General features: G+C 44.2%; 1 protein-coding gene across 7 annotated transcripts in view; it reads left to right on the top strand.

The window, feature by feature from the left end:
- The window catches only part of TANC1 (tetratricopeptide repeat, ankyrin repeat and coiled-coil containing 1), a 231,026-nt gene that overhangs the window by 159,264 nt on the left and 53,601 nt on the right, over positions 1 to 18,161 (top strand). For 4 of the 7 annotated variants that reach the window (XM_060152820.1, XM_060152815.1, XM_060152816.1 and 1 more), the window contains 3 exons: positions 8,985 to 9,248; positions 16,525 to 16,647; positions 17,482 to 17,763. In XM_060152820.1, coding sequence (XP_060008803.1) covers positions 8,985 to 9,248; positions 16,525 to 16,647; positions 17,482 to 17,763 — 669 coding nt within the window. The remainder of the gene's footprint in view (positions 1 to 8,984; positions 9,249 to 16,524; positions 16,648 to 17,481; positions 17,764 to 18,161) is intronic. The other 3 variants (XM_060152818.1, XM_060152817.1, XM_060152819.1) reach the window with 3 other exon arrangements.

Raw genomic sequence — 18,161 nt, 5'->3', positions numbered from 1 at the left:
CGGAGCACAGGCTCCAACGCGCAGGCTCAGCAGCCATGGCTCACGGGCCCAGCCGCTCCGCGGCACGTGGGATCTTCCTGGACCGGGGCACGAACCCGCGTCCCCTGCATCGGCAGGCGGACTCTCAACCACTGCGCCACCAGGGAAGCCCTCTTTTTTTTTTTTAAAGTAAAATTCCTTACTCTTTACACAATAAAATCATTGGCATTACCTAGAAGTTAGTGTCTGAGTTTCAAAGCTGCAGTGTGAGAACCTTCTAAATGTGACAGCAGCTGTACTCAGTCACCATGAAGCAGCTTTTTAATTATTTGCTTTGAAAAGGAAGACTTTATAAAGAAGTAGCATTTAAAGGTATTTCCTCCATGGTGGAAAGAACATTTTTTCTTAGTGACACTCCCTTGAATATAACTTGCTTCCAACTGTTACAAATGGAAATTGTAGACTATTAATCCCAGCTTAGAAAAAAATTAAGTACAGGCAGACCTGCAGGCTTGATTCCAGACCACCATAACAGAGTAAATATCGCAGTAAAGCGAGTCACACAAATTTTTTTGTTTTTTAATGTGTATAAAAGTTGTACTGTAGTCTGTTAAGTGTGCAACAGCATTATGTCTAAAGAAAAAAGCAGTATACTTACCTTAATCAAAAAATACGTTATTGCTAAAAAATGCTGACCGTCATCGGTGCCTTCAGCGAGTTGTAATCTTTTTGTTGGTAGAGGATTTGAAATATTTCGAGAATGACCAAAATGTGACACATAGACATGAAGTGAGCAAATGCTGTTGGAAAAATGACGCCCTTAGACTTGTTCAATGCCGAGTTGCCACAAACCTTCAATTTGAAAAAAAACCCAATTTCTGTGAAGTGCAATAAAACATAGTATGCCTCTGTGTATTCATTGGAATCTGTGTGAAAACCAATCTGATTAAAAAAAAGAAAACATCACTGAGAATAGCAGGCTTTAAAGCACTTCTTGATTTAAAGGTACTGTTTAGTTTTTGTTTATGTCCATATTATGTTCAGTATTTTATGTGTGTGTGTATGTATTTCAGAGAAATGGGCTATTTATTTAGGGAGAAAGAGGATGGATGTTGGATGAGGAGAAACAAACAAAACTCAGCTTTCCTATCAAGATTTAAAACAATAATAAATCCTTCCTATCCATTAATGATAGAGGTGCCCAGGAGAAAGATTTCCAGGTAGCAATTTAAAAAATTCTGGCAGAGAGAGAGGCCATTGAAAGTCAGTCATGCCTTCCATTTCCTTTCTCTGCCACCTGCTTGTACCTGCTGACATTTATAATCTCCCAGTGGCTTTCATAGCTTGTTGGATGGGTTTCCTTCTGAGAGTTGGTGTTAGGACAGCCCCATGAAGGGAGGGGAGGGAGTTCTGAGTGGAGGACAGCCATATCTCACCTCTCACCCCACCATCTCCTGCACTGGGTGTGTCTTCTCAGCAGATCAGGTGTGTCTCCACCTGCCCTGCTGCCCCACACCTGAGCCACCCGCATTCCACCAGGCCAGGTAGCTTTCAGGATGATTAAGTGCTCAGAATTTTAAGAGGGTAAAGCAAGAACTCAGGCTCTTCCTGCTGCCTTTCCCCTTTCTCTGGGGGGGGGGGCGGGGGAGGGAGCTTACATTTGCTCTCCCGCTGCTCACTTTGAAGCTGGGAGGCAGGTCTACATTTTTTTTAATTAATTAATTTATTTGTTTTATTTTTGGCTGTGTTGGTATATATTTAGGCAGGGGAATTACCGTCACAGGAATATTGCTCCTGCAAAAGTGGCTTGCAGTGAAATACCGGACACTTGATTAGCATCCTTGCTGGAGTTTGATAATATTTGTTCTTCTGCCCAGTTGCTTAGGACATAAAGAAAAGTTACCCATGGGCTGACTTCTATCTTCCTGCATCTCTCTTCTCTGCCTTCCTAGGCTTGTAAAATGAAAGTGATTCTAGAGGTAGCTTTAGACCTTTTATTTCCTGGACTTTGTGTCCCAAGGGAGATGATCAGATGCAGAGAGAGGCACACAAAGAGGAATTAATTGTACTTTATTTTCCTTTTTAACTTGTTGTAACTCCTGTCCTTTTGATTTTATGCTAATACTGCTTTGTTGCCACCTGTCTTGCCCTGCTTGCTACTAAATTGAAATGCTTTGAAATTGATTTGGTAATAACTATTTAGAGTGTTTCAAATCTGTGTTACTATTCATTTTGCTACACTGCCTGCAATTTAAAAAATCATCCTTAATTATAGAAGCTTTTTAATCTCTTGGGTGAAGGAGGAAAATTTGCTTTTACATATATAATTTGGTAACGTACTTAACATGGGAAAGGAGTCCTTGGCGGTGATGCGAGTTAGCAAAGCGCTTGCTATACTTGTATTCAGACCGTGGTTGGATTCTCCGGGCTGTTTTGTCGGAAGCATTTACTGGCCCCAACTGCACACCGGGAGCACGTTTTTTTCAGTACTGGGACAACAGAGAGAGGCATAGTATCTACTTTAAAACTTGTTTACCTGTGGAACCAAAGAGTGGTCTCCTGCCCTTTGAAACTTGGGCAAGTTGTCACTAGCTGAAAAGGGTTTAAAACATGGCAGTGCCCTCTGATGGAAGGTGTATGCCGTAGGTGCATAATAATACCGACCACTAATAGTGCCTTCTGCTTTTCTCTGGAAGAATCCAGAATTCTGTGGAGTCATTGGACTAAGTCAGAAGTGCCAGCGTCTGGGCCTTTGGTGTTCGGGTTATGCAAAGCCTTACGAGGACACCGTGTCACGTGCTGTTGCTAGAAAACTTCCTGTTGTTCAGGTCCGCAGGCTGTTCTCCGGAGGCCGCTGCCTGCCCTGTCCCACTGAGTCTGGGCCATGTGGGGTGGGGCTGAGGTTGGAATGGTGTGGCCGAGTGAGGAGGCCTGTCCTCCCCTCCCCCACTGCCCCGCCCCAGCTGCCCACAGAGCGCTGCTGTGACCGCGTGCCTGTGGCTCGGGCCCCTGGCCTCGCTGCCTGTCACAGCAGAGTGCGCCTTGTGCACAGCCGTGAGCACTGAGCCAGAGATTTGGGACAGAGATCTGTCTGTCACGAGCCAAGGCACAGGGCCCTCGGCGGTTCCCCAGGGCTGGCCAGAGGAGCCACGCGCTGCTGTCCACACAGAGTGGCGAGAGGAAGAGCCAGAGGTGACTCAGGCCACTCCCCCCCCCCCCCCTGCTCCCATCCTGCCAGACGTGAGTGCCTTCGCTCGCCTTCCTGGGCTGCCGGAGGTGAGAGCAGCGAGCCTCAGACTTTGTTCCCTGCGGTTTGTTAGTATGTGGGTGGGGCAGAGGGAGAAGCACAGTCTGGCATTTCTGGTCAGAAGGTTCCCAGCAGGCTGATTTCATCCTTGCAGTCTTCCCCCTTTGTCACTCAGGGAAGTCCAGAGTGTGGCACGGCAGCCTGAACCGTGTGAGGCGTGAGTACACAGCAGAGGAGTGCACAGCAGAGGAGTGCACCGAGTGCTGTCGGGTCCAAAGGACCAGGTGGTGGGCCCGTGGCTTCGTGGACCTGTCACTTTGATCTTGCCCCAGCCTCGGTGGGACGTTCTTCGCTTTCTAGAGTCGCTGATGATCTTTCTGCAGTCGGGTCAAAGAGACAGTGTCTGCGCTAGTTGGATTTTCCTTTTTTTACTCACTTCTTCCCTTCCTCCACTTTCATAAGCAACCGGTCTACTTCTTTCTTGTTTGGTCTCTAATTCTTTGGTCCCGTGTTTTAACTTTTAGACTCTTCCCGTCAACCATTAAACTGGATATAGAAGCTGAAAGATGTTTGTTTGGGTTTTATTAGTGCTACTTTATTTTTCTTCAGTTGTATGGGGAGGAAAGCATTCTTGGGTCCTTATGATATACGAGGCACTTTACATATGCCCTTCTATCTAATTTTCTCTCCCAGGGAGAGAGTTTGGAACAGGACCCGGGCATGATTAACACTGTTATAATATTCATGTTAGCCACTATTGTTGTTCTTATTTCCTAGGGATACTTATTTATTTATATTTCATCCCTCCCTAGTGGATTTGAAATGCTCATAGGCATTTGCTAAAACAAGATTTTTCTTTTTCAGGGAAGGTATGAGTTGGGAAAGAGTGAGAGAAAAGATGAAGTCAGCAGTCAGGTTCATAAGATTTTATTAATTTTGCTTATAAGTGGGCAGAAAGTTTTAAGATTCCTAGTAACCTGTGTAAAGGGAGAAACACAATCAAACACACAAGATGATGTCAGTAAGGTAAGACAAAAATGTGCCCATTCCTAGTAGTGGGCCCAGAGAGACATACCCCCTTGTGGGTCCTCAAAAGAAGAAAAGCCAAAGTTTGAACCAAGCCCCTTGCACTTTTCACCTCTTGTCTTTTCCAGAGCTAAGAGAGAAAAGAATTTGGCTCTGTGTATACGTTTGATATCAGTGGCCCTTAGTTTCTAAACAATTCTGGACTAATGCATTAGTCTATAATTATTAGTCCATCTAGAATTAGTCCATCTGTAATTCTATTAGTCCATCTGTAATTCTGGACTAATACGTTAAATAGTCAATTTAATGTATTTCTATCTATCTATTTATTATTTTTGGCTGCCTTATGTCTTTGCTGTATGTGGGCTTTCTCTAGTTGCGGTGAGCAGGGGCTATTCTTCGTTGCAGTGCACGGGCTTCTCATTGTGGTGGCTTCTCTTGTTGTGGAGCACAGGCTCTAGGTGCGCGGGCTTCAGTAGTTGTGGCGCGCGGGCTCAGTAGTTGTGGCGCACAGGCTTTGTTGCTTCATGGCATGTGGGATCTTCCTGGACCAGGGTTTGAACCCATGTCCCCTGCACTGGCAGGCGGATTCTTAACCACTGCGCCACCAGGGAAGTCCCTTAATTTATTTCTTGATGTTCTTTTAAACCTACAACTTGATTTAGATCCCACCAAACTACTTACTGGGCCCTGGACTTTACTGTTTTTTTGTTTTTTTTAATTCTGTTTCAAGTGAACATGCAACATATGAAAGAACCTTCAATAAGCAAAGAGGGGATGAGGGAAAGTTGGGAAGGAGAAGGAATCATTTTATTGCAGTGCCATATGTAGCAAAACGTTTAATGACTGAGTGGGTCTCTATCTCTGCTTCCCCCACCTCCCAGTCAGACTCCCTCCTGGCTGCTGTGAGCCCATGATTGGCCTCTCTCCACTAGCCCCTGCCCAGGGGCTGCTGTTTTTAACAAGGCAGACTTCATGAACTGCAAAATACTTTTTAGCCACAGATACTTTACAGAACTCCTTTTACATGTTGAGAATTGTACAAGGCAAAGGGAGTTTTAATACACACTGCATGTGCAGTCAAAAGGACTGGTATTGGACATACCACTAACTGTGTGTGTGTGTGTGTGTGTGTGTGTGTGTGTGTGTGTGTGTGAGAGAGACAGAGAGAGACAGAGACAGAGACAGAGACAGAGACAGAGAGAGAGAGATCAGTTTCTCCCCAGTGTGTTTCCATGTCTATAAAGTGGGATTGATGGTTCTCAGCCTTTCCACCTCTTCTCTCGTGTTGTGGTGATCATGTATATGTCTTAACATAATTAGAAAGTGCTTTGGAGGTGGTATAGCCCAGTGCACTAGTAGGTCTGGTTAAATGTGCTGTTTCTACAGAGGAAGATAACCCCCTGTCCTCGGCTAAAAGGAATTTTCAAGTTACATGGAGAGTCGGAAGTAGTAGCACATGAGAATCAATGAGCAGCACCAAACCTAATTTAATACTGACTTGTAAGGCACAGCCTAACCTCGTAGCTTGGTAGAACTTAAGGCCTGATAAGTTGCTCATTTTACAGAATCCTGTGTGTTTGCAGAGTGACTGAGACCCAGCCTGAGTGATGATGGCAAGTCTTAATTGATGAACACTGGCATCTATAATAGTTGAAGTCATAAGATGTTAGAATTTTTGAGTTGAGTTGTTAGGGAACTTTTCAAGATTATCCAGTCTCTGGAAAATGTCAAATGGCACTGATTTTTTAGAGCTTTTTTTTTTTTTTTTTTTAAAAAGAAACATCATAGTTAGGATGTTGCCCTGTGTGTGTTAAAACTTGAAGGTGACTGGGTTAACTTAATTAGGAATTTATTTCTGTTAGCTTGGAAGAAGAATAGGTATTTTTTGAGTAGCTTGTCATGTGTTATAAGAAATACTTTCCCTTTCTTGGAGACTGTGGAGCTTCCCTCTTTGGTGTGCTTCCTGGGTCGTGTGGGAGAACTGGGGCCTTCATCTGCCCCACTGGATCTGCTTCAGAGCTGAACCGAGATGAAAGTTCACTGCTGGGGCCTCCAGCCGTCAGCCTGGGTCTGGTACTGGATCCCAGGGAGGAATGTTGTGAAGTGGGGCCATCTTAGTGGAGCATCTTTGGGGGAGGGCCCTGGCTTCAGAGCTCCTCACCTGCCTGCCTCTGAGAGGGCCCTGCTCAGTGTGGACTCTGGAACGCGTCCCTTAGTTGAACTTCTTGAGGACAGTGGGAGAGTCTCCTTACAAACATACTGTAAACTCGTAATATCCTCCTTTTGAAATCGTGGCCCCATCTGGGACTTCTCTTCCCAGCTGCCTGGGGGCCTTCTTCCTCTACCTGCTTCCCTTCCGCTCACTGCCACGCCCTGAATGGTGCCACTCATCAGGGCCTGGGCACCTGTGGCTGTGCTGACAGAACTGGGCGTTCAGCCTGTCCCTGCATCCCGTGAGCCCTGACCAGAATGTCCCTGCCTAGCTGCTGCTTGGGTTCCGGAAGCCCTGCTTCTGGTGCTGTCCCTGGTAACAGGGAGTAGGGAAGTCCCAGTTTCTGTTCCCACTGCTTGAGGTCTGAGTTAGGATCAGATCCTTAGGGGTTTGATTCTGAAGTGCTTGGCACTTCGGGAGAGCAAAGGAGAAAGAACATCACTCTGACATTGTTTGTTTCTCACCTTAAGAACGTGTGCCCCCAGATAAAACAGCCACAACATAAAAACCAGACCAGTCGCCCCACCCGCTTTCTGTAACTTAGGTGCTGGGGTAGCCTGGGAACCTAATGACAACATGCCTACAGGAAAAGCTTTCTGAGTCCTGAGCACTGGACTTTTAAATGAAAATTTGGAACACAGTCACAGCTTATTAATAGGGTTATCATTAGTAACTAATTACCATTGAGGCAATAATCTCATTAATAAATTAGAGTATTCCTGTGATGCCCTTAGCACAATCCATGATATATACAGTAACCGTCAATAAATATCAACTGCTGCTATTACTACCACCACCTGCATTTTTAGGATGGAAAGAGTCATACTTAATATACGTATGTTAATATGAATGATCCATTTAAAAAACACACAATGAAGACTGTGATCGATTCCAAATAGATAGAGGGATTAGTATTCATACGCCTGCTAGAAAACTTGGAAATGCTGGGAGTAATGACAGGTACCCTAAAGATGTGACAGGCCCATCTCAAATCAGCTTACACTTTGGTTAGAGACATAATGTCAACGATCCTGAACCAATAACAGTGAGATTAAATGTAGTTTGTTCATTTGCTCATTCGTTGAATAAGCAAGCATTTACTGAGCACTGAGTATGTGCTCAGAAAAGGAAGGGATCAGCTCGTGGTGAATCCTCTAAGGAGGCTTCAGCATGTAGAAGGGATTTTTAAACAGGGAGAGAAGCAGTGAGTGGTAAGTCCAGCAGGAGCAAAGATAGTTTGAGAATTGGGACAGGATACCCTGCGGTCGGTCGCATCACAGGAGGAAATTGTTTTGTCCTTACTTCTAAACCATAAAGAGCATTGTAAAAATAAACAAAACCCCTTCAGACCCTTTGATCCTAGATGACAGACTCTGTTGGAGCTAATTCACCAGCCTGCTGGTAAAGTGTGTATCGTCGGGGTATGTTGAAGAAGCAGCTTCATCCAGGCAGCTGGGTCCTGAATGCCCTCTGACCCTGTGCACTCCCATTTAAGTCTTGCAGTTAAGGGCCTGAGCTGCTGGGATCCAAATAAAGATCAGAGGACCTGGCCTCTCTTCTCAAGGACTCAAGCCAGTGTTGCTTGCAAGCGGATCACATATGGCTCAGCGTCTTTAAATCAGAAGTGGCTGTTGGTAGATGCGTGGAGTGAATGCTGCTGCTTTCCTTCATCATGTTCGTCCTCTTTTGCCAAGATGTTTTTCCATCCTGTTTTTCTTCGAAGAGGTTAAATTTTAATTCTGCCATCAAGTGTCCCTTCCCATGCTTGCGTATTCCCGGCGCTGGTTACGTAGAGGTTTCCATTCTGAGCTGCTGAAGGAATAAAGTCACGTCAGCCTCTCTGGATCGTCTTGAACAGATGTTATAAAGTTTAATTCTAAGGATCAAATTGCTGCTTGACTTAATAATTGTGTTTTTGTTCTATAGATTTTTCTCCTGCATCTTTTCTGTATTAACTGTTGTGCTGCCCTGCCCCCTCTCTTTATACACAAATGTTATTAATTTGGGAAAAATACTTAAAGGTTCAAGGGAATTTAATGAGATTTGAATTCTTCTGTGAGCAATTCATCTTTGTTAAAAGACAGGCTATATCATTTCCAAATTACATAGATTTACTGTTAGCTCTCAGGTACTTTTAGACAGCTTTTTCATTATCTTCTTCTCAGAGTTTTCTTTTTCCTCCCCTGTAGAATGATTTAGCAGTTTATTTCCCCTGATAAGCAACATTCTTCTAATTTACTAAAATACGCTGTATGAAACATACTTGGATAAAAATCTGTGCGGGCCAGAAAGCTTTCCATTGATCATGGGGAAGGGTGTGTGCGTGTGTGTGTGTGTGTGTGTGTGTGTGTGTGTGTGTGTGTGTGTGTGTGTGTGTGTGTGTGTGTGTGTGTGTGTGTGTGTGTGTGTGTGTGTGTGTGTGTGTGTGTGTGTGTGTGTGTGTGTGTGTGTGTGTGTACTCCCAACGGCACCAGCAATTCCTGGCTTCCTTCAAAGTATTTTGGTCTCTCATTTCAGCCACGATTACAAGTTCATCCGAAAATGATGACCGGAGTGGCTCCAGTTTGGAATGGAATAAGGACGGAAGCCTAAGGTTAGGGGTACAGAAGGGAGTGCTTCATGACCGCAGGGCAGATAATTGCTCCCCAGTGGCAGAAGAGGAGCCCCCTGGGCCAGCGGAGAGTGTGCTGCCCAAAGCCGAAGCCTCAGTCGGAGATGGTCCGGTCCCTTATTCTCAGAGCTCCAGCTCGCTAATAATGCCACGGCCCAACTCAGTTGCAGGTAAGGCCACGCCTCTCCCTGGAAGGGTGATCTCACTGGGTCTGAGGTGCCCCCTGCTCACTCTCTTCACTTGGGAATCGAATCCAGACACAGGCCAAACTTGTGATCATGGGTCAGGCCCTTACCTTTTGTAGGCCTTAGTTGACCCATCTGCAAACATGAGGGTAAACATAAGGCCGCACTTAATGGTCTTTAAGTGACCCTCCCCCTCTGGAATTCTTTAAATCGAATATTTACACTGTATGGCTCTTTGTGTTTGAGGGAAGAAAGCACCAAAAACTCTGTCCTTGTTTTTTGTTATTTTGAGCCAGAGTTAATTGAGGATTTACAGCTTGGTCAATGGGAATTGTTGTTTAGCATGAGTTTGTTAATATTAGCTCAAAGAATTTCTAATCCAGCTTTCAAACGAAGTTTTTGTCACTGAGGCCCATCACACAGATACGAGGTCCAATTTTTGTATAATTCAGTTTCAAGGGAGCTCATAGTTTAAAACACAAGCAGCAGGAAAGAGAGGAAATGAAAATAGGTGAGACAGACGTGCCCTTCAGCAAGATGTGGCAGCCAGAGCTGAGACGAGAATGCAGAAGTGACTGGTGCTGGTTGACTGGTCAGCGAGTGGCTGTGAGGCAAGGAGACTAGTTCTCAGTGGGTGGGGAAGGGAACTCTGCCTCTGAGCTGTCGTGCCTGCTTTAAGCTCCCAAGTTTCTAAACTCAGTGCTCTTCTGTTGAATTTAGAAGAGGAACTTGTTTTGATCATCTTTGTTACCAATGAGGCCTTTAAATTTCTCCTCTGCCAAGGCCTGGACCCAGGATCTTTCTTCCTACATCAAAGGATTTCTCTGTGATTTTATATTGCTCCTTTGGGATGTGCCAGGCCGCTCTGGTTGTTATTGGGTGTGTTTTACAATGGAACTCTGAAGCAGCTGATAAATAAATGGCCCTAATGGAAAAGTTCAGAGACACAACTCTTAATTCACTTTCAAAGGGATTTGGCGTGCCTGCCAGGGGGAAGTACTGAGAGCTTTATGCGTATTGAGTGATGATTCTTCCAGAAGCTTTTGTGTCCTCCCACTCTCTACGGCATAATATGTTGCACCCAAGGCATTTTAGACCATTTTTACCTGGATGTGATGAATGGTTCATTTGTATTATCCCAGGACTTCATAGCTTTATTGACTTCAACAAAATAGCAAACTCATATTCAATTTAATGAAGCTATTTCAGAATTAGGAAACACATTAATAAATTACCTTAACAGTGGTAAAAGGACCCCCTTTCGGGTTATGTTTTCTGCTTGATGTTCTTTTATGTGGTTTCCTGCCACGTGAAGTGACAGTGGGTATGAGCTGAGCGTTTCCAGGAGACTGCAGTGATTATAGAGCAGGCTTTCTGCTTTCTGCTGTGCTCATTCATTAGCATCTGTGGATGCACTTGAACTGGACCTCCTGTGGAATTGGGAGGGTTTTTACCTCTGGTGTTGAGCAGTGACTGCCCAGCCTAATGGGTTTGCTCATTTCTCCGTGTTGCATATTTTATAAACTAAAAACGTATTTTGGAAGGAAATAGGCAAGTGCCTTACATCATAGTAGTATCAATTCTGCTAACAAGCTGGGAGTCTGGTAGATTCTTCATTGCCCACCCTCTTACCCCTAAAGCTGAACCTCAGTTAAGAGGGAATGCCAAGATTTTTCAAGTATCATTGAAAAGAATAAAAGACTCAGGTTATAGACTATATGCAGAGCTGTTTATCTAGGGATTAGAAGGCAGGCTGCTACAAACAGGGCAGTAGGCAACGCTCAGTGTTCGAAGGATTGAAGTAAAATGGGAAGGACCGTATACTGAAATCTCTTGGAAGTGTTTGCATGTCAAGCTCCACGTAAACACAGAGAAATTGCCATTTGATAGGAAAGGTATTTTGGTACACGAGGGCCGAGTGAGGACTAGCAGGTGAAGGAAGGGTGATGCCAGCTTCCCCAAGGGACATGGTTCCCCTGGGGGGTGAGGGTATGGAAACAAGTTCCTAAGGCTGCCTGCCTGTACTGTCACTGAGCCTGTCACAAAGAACTGGAGTTGTCGCTTCCGTGTTAACTGTCTCGTACAGCGAAATTTTTTGGTCAAAGATGATGAACGTAAGTTGGCCAGCTGTGGTGATTGTTATGCTCTGCAGAGATTTTTCTTTGTAAAAGCATTTGTTGACGTGGAATTGATTTAGCAAGCTGCAGTCAGGTTATTACTGTATATGCCACATCAAAATGTATGAAACGGACACCTTATTCCTTCATTAAAAAGCAGAGTGAGAAGCCTTTAAAATGATATCTTGGATAATCCAGAAGTTGGGTAATTGGGTTCTACCTGTTTTTAAAAATATTTATTTATTTATTTATTTTGGCTGTGCTGGGTCTTAGTTGTGGCACGTGAGATCTTCGTTGTGGCATCTTTTGTTGTGGCATGCGGACTCTTTTTTTTAAAAAAATTGAATATTACTTTATTTTTTTATACAGCATGTTCTTATTAGTTATCTATTTTATACATATTAGTGTATATCTGTCAATCCCAATCTCCCAGTTCATCCCACCACCACCACCCCCGACCCGCCCTGCTTTCCCCCCTTGCTGTTCATACGTTTGTTCTCTACATCTGTGTCTCAATTTCTGCCCTGCAAACCAGTTCATCTGTACCATTTTTCTGGGTTCCACATATATGCGTTAACATATGATATTTGTTTTTCTCTTTCTGGCTTACTTCACTCTGTATGACTGTCTCTAGAGCCATCCACATCTCTACAAATGACCCAATTTCGTTCATTTTTATGGCTGAGTAATTTACTCAGCCACATCATCTTTATCCATTCGCCTGTCGATGGGCATTTAGGTTGCTTCCATGACCTGGCTATTGTAAATAGTGCTGCAATGAACATTGGGGTGCACGTGTCTTTTTGAATTACGGTTTTCTCTGGGTATATGCCCAGTAGTGGGATTTCTGGGTCATATGGTAGTTCTATTTTTAGTTTTTTAAGGAACCTCCAAACCGTTCTCCATAGTGGCTGTATCAATTTACATTCCCACCAGCAGTGCAAGAGGGTTCCCTTTTCTCCACACCCTGTCCAGCATTTGTTGTTAGTAGATTTTCTGATGATGCCCATTCTAACTGGTGTGAGGTGATAACCTCATTGTAGTTTTGATTTGCATTTCTCTAATAATTAGTGATTCTTTTTTTTTAATTGGAGTATAATTGCTTTACAATGTTCTGTTAGTTTCTGCTATACAGTGAAGTGAATCAGCTATATGTATACATATGTCCCCTCCCTCTTGGATCTCCCTCCCCCCCACCCCCCATCCCATCCACCTAGGTCATCACAAAGCACCAAGCTGAACTCCCTGTGCTATGCAGCAGGTTCCCACTAGCTATCTCTTTTACACATGGTAGTGTATTTATGTCAAACCTAATCTCCCAATTCGTCCAACCCTCCCCTTCCCCCTCTGTGTCCACATGTCCGTTCTCTATATCTCCGTCTCTATTCCTGCCCTACAAATCGGTTCATCTGTACCATTTTTCTAGATTCCACATATATGCGTTAATATACGATATTTGTTTTTCTCTTTCTGGCTTACTGCACTCTGTATGACACTCTCTAGATCCAGCCACATCTCTACAAATGACCCAATTTCATTCCTTTTTATGGCTGAGTAATATTCCATTGTATATATGTACCACATCTTTATGCATTCATCTGTCTTCGGACATCTAGGTTGTTTCCGTGTCCTGGCTATCGTAAATACTGCTGCAGTGAACATTGGGGTGCATGTGTCTTTTTAAATTATGGTTTTCTCAGGGTGTATGCCCAGTAGTGGGATTGCTGGGTCATATGGTATTTCTATTTTTAGTTTTTTAAGGAACCTCCATACTGTTCTCCACAGTGGCTCTATCAATTTACATTCCTACCGACAGTGCAAGAGGGTTCCCTTTTCTCCACACCCTCTTTAGCATTTATTGCATTTATCGCATTTATCGTTTGAAGGTTTTTTGATGATGGCCATTCTGACTGGTGTGAGGTGATACCTCATTGCAGTTTTGATTTGCATTTCTCTAATAATTAGTGATGTTGAGCATCCTTTCATGTGCCCCTTGGCCATCTGTATGTCCTCCTTGGAGAGATGTCTGTTTAGGTCTTCCAGCCATTTTTTGATTGGGTTGTTTGTTTGTTTGTTTTTTGATATTGAGCTCCATGAACTGTTTGTATATTTGGGGGATTAATCCTTTGTCTGTTGCTTCATTTGCAAATATTTTCTCCCATTCTTAGTTGCGGCATGTGGGCTTCTTAGTTGCGGCATGTGGGCTTCTTAGTTGTGGCATGCGGGATCTAGTTCCCCCACCAGGGGTCAAACCCGGACCCCCCCTGCATTGGGAGTGTGGAGTCTTACCCATTGGCCCACCAGGGAGGTCCCTGGGTTCTACCTTTTGGGCTACCTATTTTTGTCTTTTGGAATTCTAAGTGAATCACAGAACACTGTGTTTAGTGTAGGAAATCAACAAGCAAAATTACCAGCCAATTTTCTTGAAACTCTAACTGGTAATTGCCCTGGACTTAATGGTATTTACCTTTGATAGGTTAATCCATGGTGTTTCAACAGATGTTTCCCTTTGCTCAGCTTAGAGAAGTCTCCCTGTGCTTCTCACTCCACCTACTCCACCCCACCCCCTTTCCCCCCCCAAAAACCCTCTTTCCTGCAGCGTCTTAAAAAGTACCTCTCACCCAGATGTTAGACACAATGTATGTATGCAGTGAGTATAAATTAATTATAATTAACTGTAGGGATACTAGCAGTAGGTTTATTGCAGCATGAAATTATTGTTTCCTCTCTGATTTTTCTGGGCCCTGTATAGTGTTCAGGCTTTTGAAAGCACTTATTGTTAAATACCAGACGCGAACTAATTTTTGTAGTGTCCGAGCATCCGTAGGCACGTGTGAGAGGACAGCACGTCAGCCTGGTCACCTGATCAGCTGGGTGGGCGTCTCCTGGGTGCGGTGCTAAGCAGCTGCAGCGTCACTGCTGCTCCTTTTCCATCCCTCTCAGTGGCTGTGATGATACCTTAGAAAGCAGAGGGAGCTGGCAGCTGGGGGCTTGCAGCCCATTTGAGCAGTGGTCCATTTCAAAGCAGCATATTCATGTTTTAAATAGAGCTCTGGAGTTGCTGGGGCCGCTCTGTTGCTTGCTTCAGAGCTGAAGCTGTGGTGACTGGATATCTGAAAAGAGGCATTCAAAACCCCACTGTCTTCTGCCTCTGTGTCAAACTAGGGCTTTTTTGCAACCCTTTCTTTGGCATGCCCTTCATAGTCTCTTCTTCTTAAACCTGTCGGTTGTTACAAGATTATGAACTGAATGTCATGTTTTGACGGGTTAGGGTGGAAAGGCAAATGGGAAACCTTTGGAGGCTGCGGGCGTCTTTGTGCTCTCCGGGGCTGAAGCAGCAGCCGGTCAGGCAGTCGTGGCTCTTCCGGCTCTAAACTGAACCAGCTTGTGGATTGTTCTACCTCAGCCTTCAACATGTGCGTTTATTCACAGTGAGGCGTGCTGAGGAGGGGGGCATTTGCAGAGGCCCGAGTCAGAGTCCCAGGTCCCAGGTGGGAACCTGGAAATATGTTCCAAGCTATATTATCATAGGGAGCCAGGGTGATGGTTGTGATCCTTGCGGCCCTCTGAGAAGTTTCACATGCCCTGGTTGTGAAGGACCTGGAGAGAAGCTAGAGGTTGCCATTGGATTCCCATAATTTAGGCCCATTTGGACGTGCTGCATAAGGAGTTAGCTGAGTCTTTCTAACAGGAGAGTTTTGTGTTGCATATTGACATAATGTGTACGGGGTGTGTGAACAGGCTGTGGGTGTGCACCGAAGAAGCATCAGTGTGTGCTTTTTTAGAGTCAAGGTGTCTGATCCTTCTCCATGGCCTGGGAAGGTGAGTAGGGCACATGGTTGATTGCCCTTTGGAGACTGCAGCAAGAGGGGACACATCATCACAGAGGCAGGCCATGGAGCCACGCAGGTGCCTGTTGAAGGAATGAGAGGAGGTGGTGCTCACAGTGAGGAAGAAAAGGACCGAGGCCTTAGGAGGGGAAGTAAGGAAGGGCCTAGGTCGGGCAGATGGTCCTGGTCGGTGATCGGCAGCTGCGCCAGAGCCCGTGGGGTAGCCAGAGGGTTTTCAGCGGGCAGATGGCCCAACTTGACTTCTGTCCCTCCAACGTTTGTTGCACTAATGATTTCACCAGTCCTTAGAAGCCTTAGCCCTGGGAATATGAGTCCCTCTCCCCCGTCATTTACCCTCAAATGATAATCTGTATTTTATCATCCTGTAAGATAATCATATGTCTAGGATTGTCGGTACTTTATGATTGGACTACTTAACCCACAAACCAAATTAGGTTTATTTTTATTTAGATTTTTCTCATTGTGACCTAGGATGTGTATGTAAATAAGAGGAGGCTCCTTTTTTTTTTTTTTAAGGCAAAAACATGTACTGTATATTTGCTTTAAAGATTTGCTAAGAATTAACAAAATTATTTTGTACTGATTATTTTTATAATTGAACTGATGTATGCTTCAGTTAACGATCCTTAATGCTTTTTAACAGGTAGCTATGTGCTATGAGTCTTATTGATTTGGTCAGAGGTAAATGTGATTACTTATTTTTAGAATTAAAAAATGCATACATAGATGTAATATAGTATAATATATAATCTATAACGTATACATAAAAATTTGAAGCTTTCTGATAAAGTCCACTTGGCTACTTTTACCGCCAAAAGCTGACTTTTAGGGTTCTGAGCACTGTGGAATTGTCCGTGCAGAATCTGCTCACTTAGTTAACAAGGTTGGAATTCCAGCAACAGCAGAAGGCTCCCTGGAGCTGCAGAGAAGACAGGTCACTGTGCTGCGTGTTTGCAGTCAGTACTGAAGCTTTACTGAGTGACCCTCGATTGTCAGTTTTCTTCATAAGATTTTTTGGTGAGGTCTGTCTCTTTCCAGGAGTAATGGAGACTCCTGGCAACCATATCAACGTGACTTTGACTGAAGAATGAGGAGCCCTTAGTTTTGTCCACTTTTCAGTTAACGACATTGCCGGAAAAATTAACTGGGGTGGGCAAACAAAACCAAAATCACCCTGAAGTAAGTTTTGTTGAAAGCCTGAAATGAATTGCTTAGTAATTTATAATTTATAGTAGTTTGGGTATGATATTAAACTCAACTTTGAAGAGACTAAACTTCAGTTTAATATTACAGCGACGAGCTCAACCAAATTGGAAGATCTGAGTTATTTAGACGGACAGAGAAATGCTCCCCTTCGGACATCCATTAGGTTACCGTGGCACAATACGGCCAGAGGCAGGGCACAGGAAGTTAAAGGTATTTATCTTTGCATCCGCTGTGATCATGGCTATGATGAGCTCATTCACTAAATACGGAAAGTCTGTGGTAACCAGCATTCAAGCCAGCTGTTTTAAAAACATGCTATGAAGTGTGTATGTGAAAAGTTTATCTTTTAGTAAGGTGTGCTAGGAGGCCATCCTTAACAGTTTTGGGGATTCTTCCTTGTACTATGTGATTAACTTGCTTCTGGAGTTGAAAAACTATTCTGCAATATGTTGTTTTGAAGTGAGGAGTCCTTTAACGCTCACTAGATTTTTTTGGTCATCAACAAAGAACCGGCTTTGTTACAGTTCCTTGGGCTGTATGGGCCACCTCCTGCTGCTTCTACCCGTAGTGCACAGTTGGGTGGCCAATGATCTCACCATAAGGGGCGCAAAGCACCACCACACCCTGATAAGAGCTGGGACGCTGTCTCCAGGGAAGATGCATTTCCATTTTATTCCTATAGGAGTGGAAGAAACCTGTCTTAAGTACTGTTTCAGATAAACTGATGAGACATGGTTTGGTCCCTTCACCACTTTCTCTAATCCTCTGTGTGTCTCTGTTGAGTCATGAAAATAACTTAGAAGCATGAAAGGACTAGAAAGTCATTTTAATAGGACCCTTTGTAAGGCCAATAGGGTACGATAAATGAGGTATTAGGAAGTATTACTGGAACCAAACTGGTAATATTAATACTTCCAGATCCCTTGTGTTGTAAAATTAAAGTCTGTGCTAAAAGTAACATACAAGCAATGATAAACTGAGTTTTTTAGTGTATAAAATTACGTCATTCTTCTAAAATAATGATCTTTTTTTTTTTTTTCTAAGCACGATTTGCTCCCTACAAGCCGCAAGACATTTTGTTGAAACCCCTGTTGTTCGAAGTACCGAGCATAACTACAGACTCTGTGTTTGTGGGAAGGGATTGGCTCTTTCACCAGATAGAAGAAAACCTGAGGAACACAGAACTGACAGAAAACAGAGGAGCCGTGGTTGTCGGAAACGTGGGCTTTGGGAAGACGGCGATCATTTCTAAGCTGGTGGCACTGAGCTGCCACGGAAGCCGCATGAGGCAGATTGCTTCCAACAGCCCCAGTTCATCACCGAAAAGTGTGTCCCTGTTTAACTGCTTGTCTAGTTTATTATATTACTGTACGATAGATGGAGGAAACTGCTGTTGGGATAGACATAAATCCCCCATTTTCCTCAAGTTGTCCCAGCTGCTGTATCAGGTTTGCGATTGTATGCTGGAGAACTATCGATAGTTATCTCTCATGGTCCTCTGCGGCTGTAACGTGGCTTGAGGCCAGCCCTCCCTGGTGTTCTCCCAACTGTCAGGCCTGTCCCCCTCTTGATGTGGGCAGTGAGGCCTGATCAGATGCTCTGGGGAATTCAGGGTCCTAAAACTGAGCGGGTTAGACTTCTGCGCAGCAAGCCAGAAGGAGTCTGCGCAGAATCCATTCACACCCTATTTCCCACAGCCTTTGTCTTCTATGCCAGACTTACCA

The sequence above is a fragment of the Lagenorhynchus albirostris genome, chromosome 6 (assembly GCF_949774975.1).
Source record: "Lagenorhynchus albirostris chromosome 6, mLagAlb1.1, whole genome shotgun sequence".
NCBI classification, from domain to species: domain Eukaryota; kingdom Metazoa; phylum Chordata; class Mammalia; order Artiodactyla; family Delphinidae; genus Lagenorhynchus; species Lagenorhynchus albirostris.
The sequence above is the reverse complement of the archived record's forward strand: the minus strand, read 5'-3'. Positions and strand labels throughout refer to the sequence as shown.